We start from the raw sequence: 12,500 nt of genomic DNA on the forward strand, positions 1-12,500 counted from the left end.
TTTTTTTTTAAACATAGCATGAACTAGATCTCCTGCATTCTGAGATCTGTAATCAATATCAACATTTTTTTTCTAAATAGCAAGGCAAGGACAAAAACACACTAACCTGGGCACTGCTCTTTATAAGCAAAATGAAAAAAACTCCATCATTCTGGTGTAGCCAGAAGTGAAAGACCACTGTTAAATAGGAAGAACACATTCCAATATCAATATTGTCTATGTGGACTTTGAGTACTTCCATGATGATTCAACATAGGAAGGGGAATTGCTGGCTTCTGCTTAGGATAAAGAATATATAAAAGGAAACAGCATCATAGACACTATCTAGAGCTGTGCTGCCTGTTAGGTGAGTATTTGCTGGGGTGGCATTTAGGAACTCTTGAATCCAGCACTAAGCATTATGAACTCTTCCCAGTTTGTTTCAGTACTGCCACTCTGCACTTGAAGTACTACCATCTGGCAGCTGTGAATTGCTATACACCAATTTGTCTGTAGACACAAGAGGAAACTACAGTGTCTAGTCAACTTGACACCAAAGGCTCCTATGAGATTAATTGTTGAGCTGTCAGTTAAGGACCAGATAATTTAGGGCCTAGTGAGAAGACCTGAGGTGTGGGCCCAGCAGTACATGTTGGTGGAGAGAGGAGCTCTCCAAGGCTTTTATCTGTAATAGTTGCCTTACAAATCTTTCTCCACAGCTAGCCGGAAAACTCTTCCCATTAGGAACTAGATGATGGGAAGGTCAAATGAACAGGCACACTACAGGTGCAATAAAATGGGAAACGGGGCAGAAACAATGGGATTCTCTAGTGCGGAGGGTATCTGGTCCTCTGAGCTGGGAAATCATGCAATATCCTCTTGTAAAGGGGACACAGACCATACATAATTTATTCACATGTATTTATTTGCCCTGTCTGATTATAAAGAGGGAAGCGCTGATTTTTTTTATAAACAAATAAAAAAGTCATAAGAATAAGAGAAGTTGAGGCAGAAAGCCACTGTAGTCTAGTGGTTAGGACACTGGATTTGCATTTGGGAAGACTTAAATCCTTACTCAACTGCAGAACTCCCAGGATGACACGATTAAATCTTTCACAGCAACCTTACTCAAAGAATGATTGCTGTTGGGGTAAAATTAGCGGGGATTCTCACATAGGCTACCTTGAACATTCAGAGAAGAGGAAGAATATAAATAACTTTTCTTCTCCTCCAAATCTGTCTTCAGAGAGGTTTGCAAAAAAGTGCCTCAAGTGAGGAAAGTCAGGAAGGTGAGATAACTATGTGCCCCTTCTGATGTAAAAAACAAAGATAGACGTGTGAAAAGAAAACATGGCTGACACTGCAATGTCTCATTAGTGTCTCAGTCTTATCCTTAGCTGTGATTTCATGAGCTGTAATTTTATTGATTGCTTGATTTGTATCCCGCTTTTATTATTTTTACAAATAACTCAAGACAGCGAACATTTCCTGCCCTTCCTTCCTTCTCCTGTTTTCCCTACAATAGCAACTCCGTGAGACTGGTTGGGCTGAGAGAGAGTGACTGGCCCCAAGTCACCCAGGTGGCTTTCATGGCTAAGATGGGACTCCTGCTTTCTAGCCTGGTGCCTTAACCACTAGACCAAACTGACTTTCAATCACAAGACTTTACTGGACAAATGCTTTTTAAAAAAATTGGTATGGGAAGTCTCTGATGACTTAAAGAATCCTGACAGACTATGTACTTGATATATCAAATGAAGAGCAGTGATAATTAGAAAATACACTGGAAGGCTTAGGAATACAAACTACTGCCAAACCTCCTTGAAATAGGCATGAAAAAGGATGTATTTGAGAGATAACACCCTCTCATGGACTTAATAATGACACTGAAATACAGGTAGTCTCCAAGTTATGATTATTTGTTTAATGACAATTCAAAGTTACAACTGCCTTGCAAAAAAGTGACTTATGAACTGTACTTACAACTGTTGCACCAACCCGGCAGACACGTGATTGCAATTCAGGTGCTTAGCATAAATGGGAAGTTGGGAAGTTGGATTTGGTAAATGACCACTATAAAAACTGTCATAAAATGGGATCCGACTCTGCTTACAACCACAGTGACTTATGACAGAAATTCTGGTCTCAACTGTGGTTGTAAATTGAGGACTACCTATAGTTCCAACTTTTATTATGTGGGCTTTGAGTTTAATTTTTTCTCACATGTTTGCCATAGAGCAAACACATGAGCATAGCATTAAAGAACCTACTCTTTTTAGGACTAGAGAACAGTGCAGAGATAAAGAAGGGAAAATCTAGGATGTGGGTATGCAACCAAATATTGCTGAATTATGATGAGCATCCCTAGGAAATGTGGCCAATGTGGGGAATGCTTAGCAAATATCTGGAAAGCCAAATATTGTTGCCTGCCAAGATTAGGGTCTAGTTCATTCTATGCTGGCAAGGTCTCATATGAGAGTGTTTTCTCATAGAAAAGTAACTCCAATTCTGTAATTTTTTTTTAATGAAGAGATTTCCCCAATCCCTTTTATATACTGTGCAACATTACTTTGATGTCAATTGGTATAGATTAAGTGGGAACTAACCCTAGGAAACAGTATACAGGTGATGGTGAATATTATTTACCCAGGAGCCTAGTTCTTATGTTTGTAATCATAGGATAACCAATTAAATTTGACAGCTTATTGTTGAAATCATATACTTTGGCCAGCATTCTCACTTCACTATTATTAGTAAGCAAAAATATTATCTGGGAACTTAATGAGTACACAAAGTTGACCTTCAGGTCTTATCTGTCAATCAGCTGGGTTGTCTTGAAACTAAATTTATAGAGAGAAAAAGTTTTCCAGTACTGGTTTCATCTTTGAAAAAAAAAAAGGTGATCCTTGCTTAAAGAAATTTGTACAAAACCTTGAAGTCCGAATAATGCAGGCAGCTCTGATTATTTTTGTTGGCATAGTTTGCATCCTGCAATAATAGGCATCCAAGTAGGGGCTTACAATTTGAAGAAGCGTGCAACAAATACAAGGTTAGCCAAAGAAGCAACACAGAGAAAAGAACAGCATTTGTCAATTCATGTGTTGTCGCAGTTTATGAACTAGGAGTGAGGCCATGCTGAGTAGCCACGCTCCTGACACAGTATGTGCTGACTAGACCCTTCCCCACCATCTGAGCATAAACTGTGAATGTCCGCAGGGAGGTTACGTCTCACAATCAAGCTGCATATGTGAAGGTTTGAAATGCAGCTGCCTTGGATTCTGAATTATTGGGAAGCCTTTTGTAATAGCTGTATGAAGAAAGACTTCAAACTCTGTACTGAATACTTGGGTGTTAGGTTGGCTGCTTGGGATATATGAAAGCAGGAGTGTGGCCCTGAGAGCCCTATCAGACTTAAGATCTTGAGTTGTTCATTTCTGTAGCTGCTCCATTTCCTTTTTCTCTCTAATCATGTCCTAGTTGCTTTTCCCCCTGCAAACATATGACGTTGTTTCTTAGGAAAGTTCTTGTTGACTCTCACCACCCAGGGAAACTGCTAACTGCCCCACTGACAGTCTTCTTCTGATTACATGTACTGTTTCTTGTTAGGAAGCAAAGGCATTGACTGAAAATCCTAGAAAAATCTTTTCGTCCTGGTTCTTGATCCATTTGTGCTACCTCCCTTTGTTCCTCCTTATCCCTGATGATCCATGCATTACTTGTTCTTGGACTGCTTGACTAACTCACTGAACCACTTAAAAGCAATGCATGAGATGCTGCTGAATTAGGACCATCAGGAAATCTGTTGGGTTATGGCAGCTTCTCTAAAAATGTGGTTAAAGCCAAGGCCAGGGAACTGAATAATTTGAAGATCACGTTCAAGTTCAGACATAGACTTACAAACTGAAATATGTCAGGAAAGAAGCACTGAGGAACAGTAGCTTTGCCCCATTGGTAGAAATCGGTGGCCCGTGGTATCACCTGATTTCAATTTTGGAAAGAAAAGAGGAGGAACGTGTTCCTTCCCCCTCCTTTATGGAGAAAGTCAGCCCATGCATGATAAGAAAGACAAACTTTGCTCCTCCTGCATGATGTACTTTTCTCTGTGCAGACATAGGCAGGATGAGATGTCTCCCTGCCTTTTCCTGTGCAGACAAAAGCTGGTTTTGCTTAATCTTTGTAGCATCTTTCTTTGGGAGAAAAGTGGGATTATCCAGAGCCAGAAATTTGTTGGGAGGGCTGTATCCCTGCTCATGGCGATGGGCACACATTAATGAATTAATACAGACATGTCAAACTTGCGATGTCACATGACGTCGCGCGACGTATTGGAGCTTTTTTGCCATTGCCGGCAATGGGGTGGGTGCGGCTCCGGTATGATGAAACCGGCTCGCGGGCTGGCAGTTTGACACCCCTGAATTAATAGAAGCCTTCATTTAATAGAATACGAAGAATGCAATTTTCAGCAATTCTCTCTTCTCCTTCCAGCTGTTAGGTCCTTAGGAAAATATGCTCCAGAAAACTGGAGGCTTCTCTAGGGCAGATAAATTTGGGAGGTGTTTCCAGAGAGAAGGAATCAGTAAATATCACTTATTTTCCTTGCCAATAAAAAAGGGTCACAAATTTTGCTCAAAACTGTGCAATGTAATAAGCCTTCACTATATCAGACATGAGAAGTCAATTTAACCTATTGTGCTGGGCCAGAAGCACATTTGGAATTCTGAAACTATATGGAAGGTCTTCTCACAAAACGGCTGTTTATTCAGAATATGACTGCCATGTAATCATGACCAATCTGAAAATTTCCACTTGTCAGAAGGCATTCCGGTTTTTGACATCCCAGGAGGACCTCTGTCATACTGTGAGGTACTGTTGTACATAAAAGTTATCCAGTTGTTGCTTTATTTTGAAGCATGCCTTATTTAAGAAAAAAGAAAAGTAAAATTCATGGAGATACTTACAATCTGGGCAATATGAAATAGAAAACACTCACAAGATATTTTATGATCATGCCCATAAAAGATTATCTCCGAGTGTGCTCACAAAATCAATGAATGTGAGGATTTATCCAGAGATAGGAACAATGGAATAAATATTTGCCTTTTTTCAGCAATTTAACTGGTGGCATAAAATTGCCACATAAAAGTTAAGGCAGCAACTATTCATTATAAAATTATGTGAAAAAAATATAGAGGAAAAAATACTAAAGACTAAAAAGACTAAAGACAACACAGGATGAAATCAGCACAGATATTTGTAAAAGAAACAGAACTGAACATTGTAAAAGAGATGGGAATTAAGGCAATCCAAGGTTACTGATGTGGTATGGTCTGATCAGAATCAAATAATATTTTGTGCATATAATTGCTTAGTTTTGATTGTCCAATTTGTTGGAAATTGTGCTAGTATTATGTCAAGCATGATCTTGTCCCTGCAATTAATTCAGATATTTTGGACAAGCCATTCACTGTATGAAAACAATTAAAATTAACTACTGCGTCTACTTTTTATTATTTCATTCCAAAATTCTTATCAAAAGAATCGTAGATCTACATCTCTGCAAAAGACTCTAATTCATTTCCTATTTAGGACAAAGCATTATTGCATTAAAATATTAAAAGTACTATTTCCTAAAATTATGTTATATACTTATTTGCTAAATATGTATATCCAAGCTTTGCATTTTAGAGAAACCTCAAGAGGACTAATCACCATAAATTTAATAGTAAACTAATGGAATTTATTGTGAAGATGAATTTTGGGATTTGCTGAGCAGGAAAGAGTGGGCTAAACAGGTAAGTGAAATCATTAGTACACCTGTTTGGGTCTAAGCTTGGGTCACTGACACACTCTTTCTAAAGATCATTTTACTACATACCTCCTACATGCTCACATAAAACAATAGGGAAAATGCAAATATTGTAACTATATTCTGCAGAGATAGGAGAAGAGTATTGATTGTGCAAACTTAGGAAATACAGCATAAAATGTATTGACATGTTTTCCTGGTGAACAACAATTACTCTGACGTCTGAATAAAATCAAATTCCAAAAAGATTTTCCTCAGATTTCTGGGTTGCCATAGGAATAAGGTACAAAGTCCTTAGCTCACCTCCAGATGCCTTTGACCTTTCTTTCAACTTTTCTGCAGCCATTTCATTGTAACTAGAAAGTTCTGACATCTTCACTCCAGATCGAGCTTCTGCTATTAGCTGACGAGCTCTCTCTCTCAGCTGCCGACGCCGCTCTTCATCTTGCTGCTAAGATATATTGAACAGTTGCCAGCTCAGTAATTGACCGAAATGCAATTTCATTCTCAATCTGATCATCATGATAGTAAATGGTTTACAGCATGGTGGTGCTTGGCCCATATTATACACAGGAAGCTTCATATCAGCTGGATGTCAACAACACACTTTTCAGAGCCATCCATGAATCAGCCCCCTTTCCCCGAAATAATTTCAGTTTTTTAAAAAATGAACCAGTTTACTTTAAAGCTATAAAATGTGAGACTGACATAATTTATGGCTTCAATTTAGCATGAAATGTTTAATTATTTTTGCTAATCTCAGAAAGTTCACATAACAAATGAAAATCCTGTGATTATGTTTCTACCAGAATACCAGAAAGAAGCTCCATTTCCTTCAGGGGGCTCAACTATCTATTAAAATACACTCTGTTTTTGAAATAAAATTGAAATACATAGTGTTTTTCTATTTTGGAAAGGAGGAATTATTTCCTTTGCACATAAAAATTGGGAAAATTAAGTATGATGTTATTTTTGGAAAAAAAGTTTTAAGTAAAATAATTAAATAAAAGTTTTATAAAAAGTGTATTAATTTGATAAATTTATATAGCACAACATTCTTCTTTGTCAGATAAACAAAGCTGATTCTCTTTCAACCATCACTGATATAATGACTTAGTCAAATAATAAAAGTGTATGATGTATCTCATCCAAGAGTAGTTCGAAAGAAACCTGAAAAGTAGCATGGAGAATTTTACACAAAACCGGTTTATGCTATGTAAGTGTTATTCAGGCATTTCCTTTACCCCACATTGGAATAGACTTGAGACTGTTTTCAAAGTAAAAACTTTAACATAAGGCCAATCATCAATGTGAAACTAAAACATTCCCCTGATACAGTACCTCCCCCCTCCCCTAGTCAAAGTAAATGAGAACCACCTTAAATGGGCACCCAGTTCCAATTGGATTAATATGAATGCTTGCTGAGCATTCAGCATCTTTTGGAATGCAATGAGCAGGCTGACCGAGCACACCTCAGGGGGCCGCAGCATATTCCATAATTTCAGGGCCGTGGCTGAGAAAGCCGGCCTTCTGACTAACACCCTGGCTTGTAATCTCTCTCTCTCTCTCTCTCTCTCTCTCTCTCTCTCTCTCTCTCTCTCTCCCTCCCTCTCTTCCTCCCTCCCTCTCTTTCCCCTAGTAGATGGTGCCAGATACAGCCCAGCATTGTTCTATGTAAGGCTTTATAAGCAGTAACTAGCACATTGAATGTGTTCTTGAATTAAATACCAGTGCAGTGATTACAAAATAAGTATTTTACTGCAACAGTGTGTTCGGATAATAAGTTGTTGCATTCCAGATCAGCTGTAGCTTTTGAGCTGATTTTCAAAGACAGAATTCTGCTTAAATGCTGTTCAATTTATTGGAACTCCAAGAAAGAGTGTGAATGACAGAAGCCTTAAGAATTAAGGGTCTTACTATCTGAATAGTACTATAGGGAGCTGAAAATATACTAAACTGAAATCTTTATTTTCCAAATTATTTTATTCTCTGTCTGTATCTGTACGTTTGTGTATTTAACTACAGTCTGCTACTAAAGCTGAGTGGAGAATTGAGCTGTTTGTGATTTCAGTTCAAAATCTGGGAGCAATGATGACTTTATCCTTGCCAAGCAAAAAGATGAGGCAATGAGCTTCTTCCCTACATTGTGGCTGTTCACTACACAGAAGTAAAAAAAAATGTCTCATTATGTGGCTCAGGCTGCCCTAGTTGATTGCCATGATTTTTCCATTTTTAAGTATTCTTCATACTGAATGCTATATTCAAAATAGCTCTACAATTAAGAAGAAATGAAGTAATACAAACAAGAATATGGCAGTATACATGTTAACCTTTTGAACAAATGAAAGACTTCCCATACATTGTTCGACTGAAAACTTAGATCACAAACAATTTAACCCAATTATTAAAATAAAATCTCCCCCAATAATTCTTGCTAGCTACTACCACTAGAACTCATTAGTAACAATATTTTCCATTTCAGTTCTTACTAATTCTTATTGTCAGTGAATTTTACAGTGTTTAATTGTCTGTTTTAGTATGCAAGAGGTTTTCTTTCTTGACAAAATTGTGTTTCTTCTATCCACCCATATTCCTAGCATGATGCACTCTGTTATTCCTGGAAGATGAAGAATTAATATTCAAATGTGTACTAATACATATGTCTACAATATTCATGTACTCAAAGTCATCGTATGTAAGTTGGGCAGCCATATAAATCTAATGAATAAATAAATTTACATGTTTCTTTGGTGTAATTTACATAGTAGAAATATCATGCTCTCAAGAAAACAATGACATACAATGTAGTTTTGCTTAAAAAAGCCAAAACTAAGGAGAATGAGTGATAAAGAAATAGAAGTTTTGGATTTAACCAGTACCTCAGATCAGCAAGAGTGTAACTATGGATATTTGTGTTTTTATTTCAAAAGGAGACACATTTGTTTCATTCTGTTGTAGTTTCAGTTTTCTTCAGAATTATAAAAAAATATGATCTTAATTATCGAAGAAGTCATAGTATGTGCTTGTGGAAAGATACGGTATGTTAGTGTTATGATGTAATACCATGACAAGCACAAAAGCAGGATTGTAGGAAAGGATGAGTTGTGGGTCTAAAGAAGAGCCGGGAAAGGAGAAACAGACAATCTTGTCACTGCAGTAAAGCAACAGGAAAACTGATCAGCACCATCTAACCACAAAAATTACAAATTTTAACTAGAAATTAAATGTCAGATAATTATACGGTAAAGAACTATGCACTAGGAAAATATATCTTGAGCATAACAAATAGCTAGAGTTTTCAGTGAGTATTATCCCCCAAAAGCTGAAGTAGTAAATAAAATTACAATTAACTTGCATCCTAAAATACTTTGAATGAATTTCTTTAGGACCCCAATAACAGTGCTAGGATTCCTTTCCCTCCCCCCAAGTATGGTAAGAAAGCCACAGTTGGCATTGCTTGTAAAGAGTCCTGCAACAGAGTTCTATTTAGCTTAAACAATCATTAATAAAACAAGCACAAAATACTAATTAGGCACATTTTATCCATTTCCATGTAAATTGTTTGTTTGTAGCTATTTACTCATCATTGTTTTTGATACAATAGGAAAAATGCAAATGGATGAATCAGAAAGCAGCCCTAATGGGACTTTCTGTTTATAACCATTAGCCCAGAGGTGTGCTGTAATTCAATCCTCTAGCAGCAAGATTTAGCCTCATTAACAGCTTGCATGGGCAGGTTACAACTCATAAAACCCTACAGTAAACAAAGCATATGGACACAGCATAGTATCTTGAGCCTGATTGACAGAATTTTGCTTCCCTATCAGATTGCCTCAATTTACTTTTCTACTAATGTCCTAACGCCATAAACACAATTTTGCCTAGGCCTTGGAGCTTTCCAGCAAAACTGCAAATTTGCTTTCATCCTCTCCGTATCACCCCCCCTTGCTGCTCCCAACTCAAAGGCACAGACAGTAATAGTCCCATTTTCCGTATTTATCCCAGTCGAATACAATAAACTAAATCAACATGCTCTACCACAACTCCCAATATCTGGCAATACAGATTGAAATTTAAAAGGCATACCTGTGCTAAGGCTTTTTAAATGTGTCTACATTGGTTAATTTTAGAAAACAAAAAGTTGAGAACAAATACTAACTTCAATAATAAATATATACGGTAACTTGTTTTGAACTTTGTAATTGTTATCTTTTAATATTAAAACATGAACACAAGCATAAGGTGATATTCAGAAAAAAAATCTGTTAGCAAAATGTACAAAGGATGATTATGTAGCAGCAATTTGGTTCCTATGAGTTTTGCAAAATCCCACTGTAAAGAGAAGTATGATGGAAAATATGAACACGTTTGTCTCGATGAACATGCTCTCTCTTATTCTGGAGTCTACCTGATCACTGATCACGGGAAGTGTCCTCTTGGAAAAGAAATTTTGTTCTCAAAATTTAGTGAAAGAAAAGCCAACTGTGAGTTATAATTATATTGGTTAGGCAAGATAAATAGATGCCTTGCAATGTAGCCCTATGAGCCACAATTTCCTAAATATGTGGAATAGATTAGCTTGTTTTTTTATTTAATAAATTTTAATCCTGCCTGCTCATGGCAGCTAGCTTCTGCAAGAGGAATATAAAATGAAGTTTGAAAGATGCTAAACCAGACTTACGATCTAATCATTACAGAGCTGAGAGCAGGACTGCTCTAATTCTCTTCCCTCCCATATTTCTGGTATCATCTAGTATAGCAGTAACACCTGAAGTGAGGACATTGTGTTATATAATCCCTACAACTTGGATGACAGTGAGGAGGCAGGAGAATATACAGTGCAATAATGTCACAATCCAGGTTCCATTTTACCAAATGTTAAGGTGGATAAGCATCTACTTAACATAAAACGATCTAGATGAGGGAATAGAAGGGGATCTGATCAAATTTGCAGATGACACTAAGCTGTCAGGAATAGCCAACACACCAGAAGTCAAGCTCAAGATCCAAAAAGATCCTGACAGACTTCAACACTGGCCCCTATCTAAAAAAATGAAATTCAACACAGATAAAAATAAGGTTTTACACTTAGGCAAGAAAAAGCAACTGTGTAAGTACAGGCTAGGTGAAACTTGGCTTTATGCCAGTAATTGTGAGGGGTATCTTGGAGTCCTAGTAGACAATTGCTTAACTATGAGCCAACAGTATTTGCCAGCAGCCAAAAAAGCCAATGAAATTCTAGGCTGCATTAATAGAAGGACAGAATCAAGATCACGTTGACGTTCTAGTACCGCTTTACAAAGCCTTAGTAAGACCACACTGCATCCAGTTCTGGTCACCACAATATAAAAGAGAAGTTAAGATTCTGGAAAGAGTGCAGAGAAGAGCAACAAGAAAGATTAGGGGGCTGGAGGCTAAAACATACGAAGAATGGTTATAGAAATTGAGTAAGTCTAGTCTAATGAAAAGGACTAGGGGAGACATGATAGCAATGTTCCAAAATTTAAGGGGCTCCTACAAAGATGAGAGGGTCAAACTATTTTCCAAACCACCAAAAGGCAAGATGAGAGACAATGGATGGAAACTAACCAAGAAGAGAAGCAACCTAGAACTGAGGAGAAATTTCCTAATGGTGAGAACAATCAACCAATGGAACAACTTGCCTTCAGAAGTTGTGGGTACTCCATCACTGGAGCCTTTTAAAAAGAGACTGGACAATCGTTTATCTGAAATGGTATAGGGTCTCCTGCTTAAACAGGGAGTTGGACTAGAAGATTTCCAAGATCCCGTCCAACTCTATTATTCTATGTTTCATCCCCAAGGTCATGTCTACATCCCCTTAAAAGAAGGAAAAAAATCTAAATTTAATAAATAAAGAAAAAAAAGAATTTGCCATACAACCTGGTCTAGTTTAAAGTTAAGAAGTTATTCCAAATCCATCACAGAAAACTATTTTTAATTTTCAACCCCTTAAGAAAATTCCCCACTATGAAGTGTCAACAGAAGCCCTGCAGTCTGAAAAAGAGGGTAACACTGAAAAACCACAGAATTTTTCCTCTCTCTGGGTTGGTTGCATATATTGAGAACTATCAAATTTGAGCTGCAAAAATCCAGAAGAACACTGGATGGCAGCGAACAGACATAGGAAACTCTTTGCTGCCATCTAGCGATCTCCTAACATCTGATAGCAGGCAACCTCAGTTCTTTTATGACTCATGGACTTCAACTCCCAGAATTCCTGAGTCAGCTATGCTATAGTCCATGAGTCATAAAAGAGCCGAGGTTGCCTGCCCCTGTGATAGCCCTAATGTTATCTTCAGTGAAACTTTGAATTGGTACATTGATTGGAATATAAAAAAAAATCAAAAAATCTATGACATGCCATATTTCACAAAGGTAGCACACTAAAAAGTTTATCCTATTCCTCTTTCCAGTATATTTCATAATGATCTCTATTTTTACTATACTGATGCTTAGCAAAGAAAACTTTTTTACTATTTAAGGACAAACTCTTCAAGAATAAATAATGTAATTCCTTGTTTCCGTCTTAAAAATGTATTTGTATGCAATTTTTATATTTCACAGTTCACCGGCATCTCGGCAAGCTTTCTTCCACTGCTTCAATGGTGCTACTTTTAATTTTATCCTCCTTAGTCCTTGTAATTAAAGTGATCAGCAGTGGCATCCCAACGGCTTTGACATAGCAGCAGCCCCC

At 37.3% G+C, this 12,500-nt stretch overlaps 1 protein-coding gene across 1 annotated transcript in view; it reads right to left on the reverse strand.

Moving 5' to 3' along the window:
- The window catches only part of EHBP1 (EH domain binding protein 1), a 172,048-nt gene that overhangs the window by 74,953 nt on the left and 84,595 nt on the right, over positions 1-12,500 (reverse strand). Inside the window, exon 10 of the mRNA XM_015812375.1 lies at positions 6,089-6,236. Within this exon, the coding sequence (XP_015667861.1) occupies positions 6,089-6,236 (148 nt within the window). The remainder of the gene's footprint in view (positions 1-6,088; positions 6,237-12,500) is intronic.

This window comes from Protobothrops mucrosquamatus, unplaced genomic scaffold, assembly GCF_001527695.2.
Source record: "Protobothrops mucrosquamatus isolate PMUCROS unplaced genomic scaffold, P.Mucros_1.0 scaffold_60, whole genome shotgun sequence".
NCBI lineage: Eukaryota > Metazoa > Chordata > Lepidosauria > Squamata > Viperidae > Protobothrops > Protobothrops mucrosquamatus.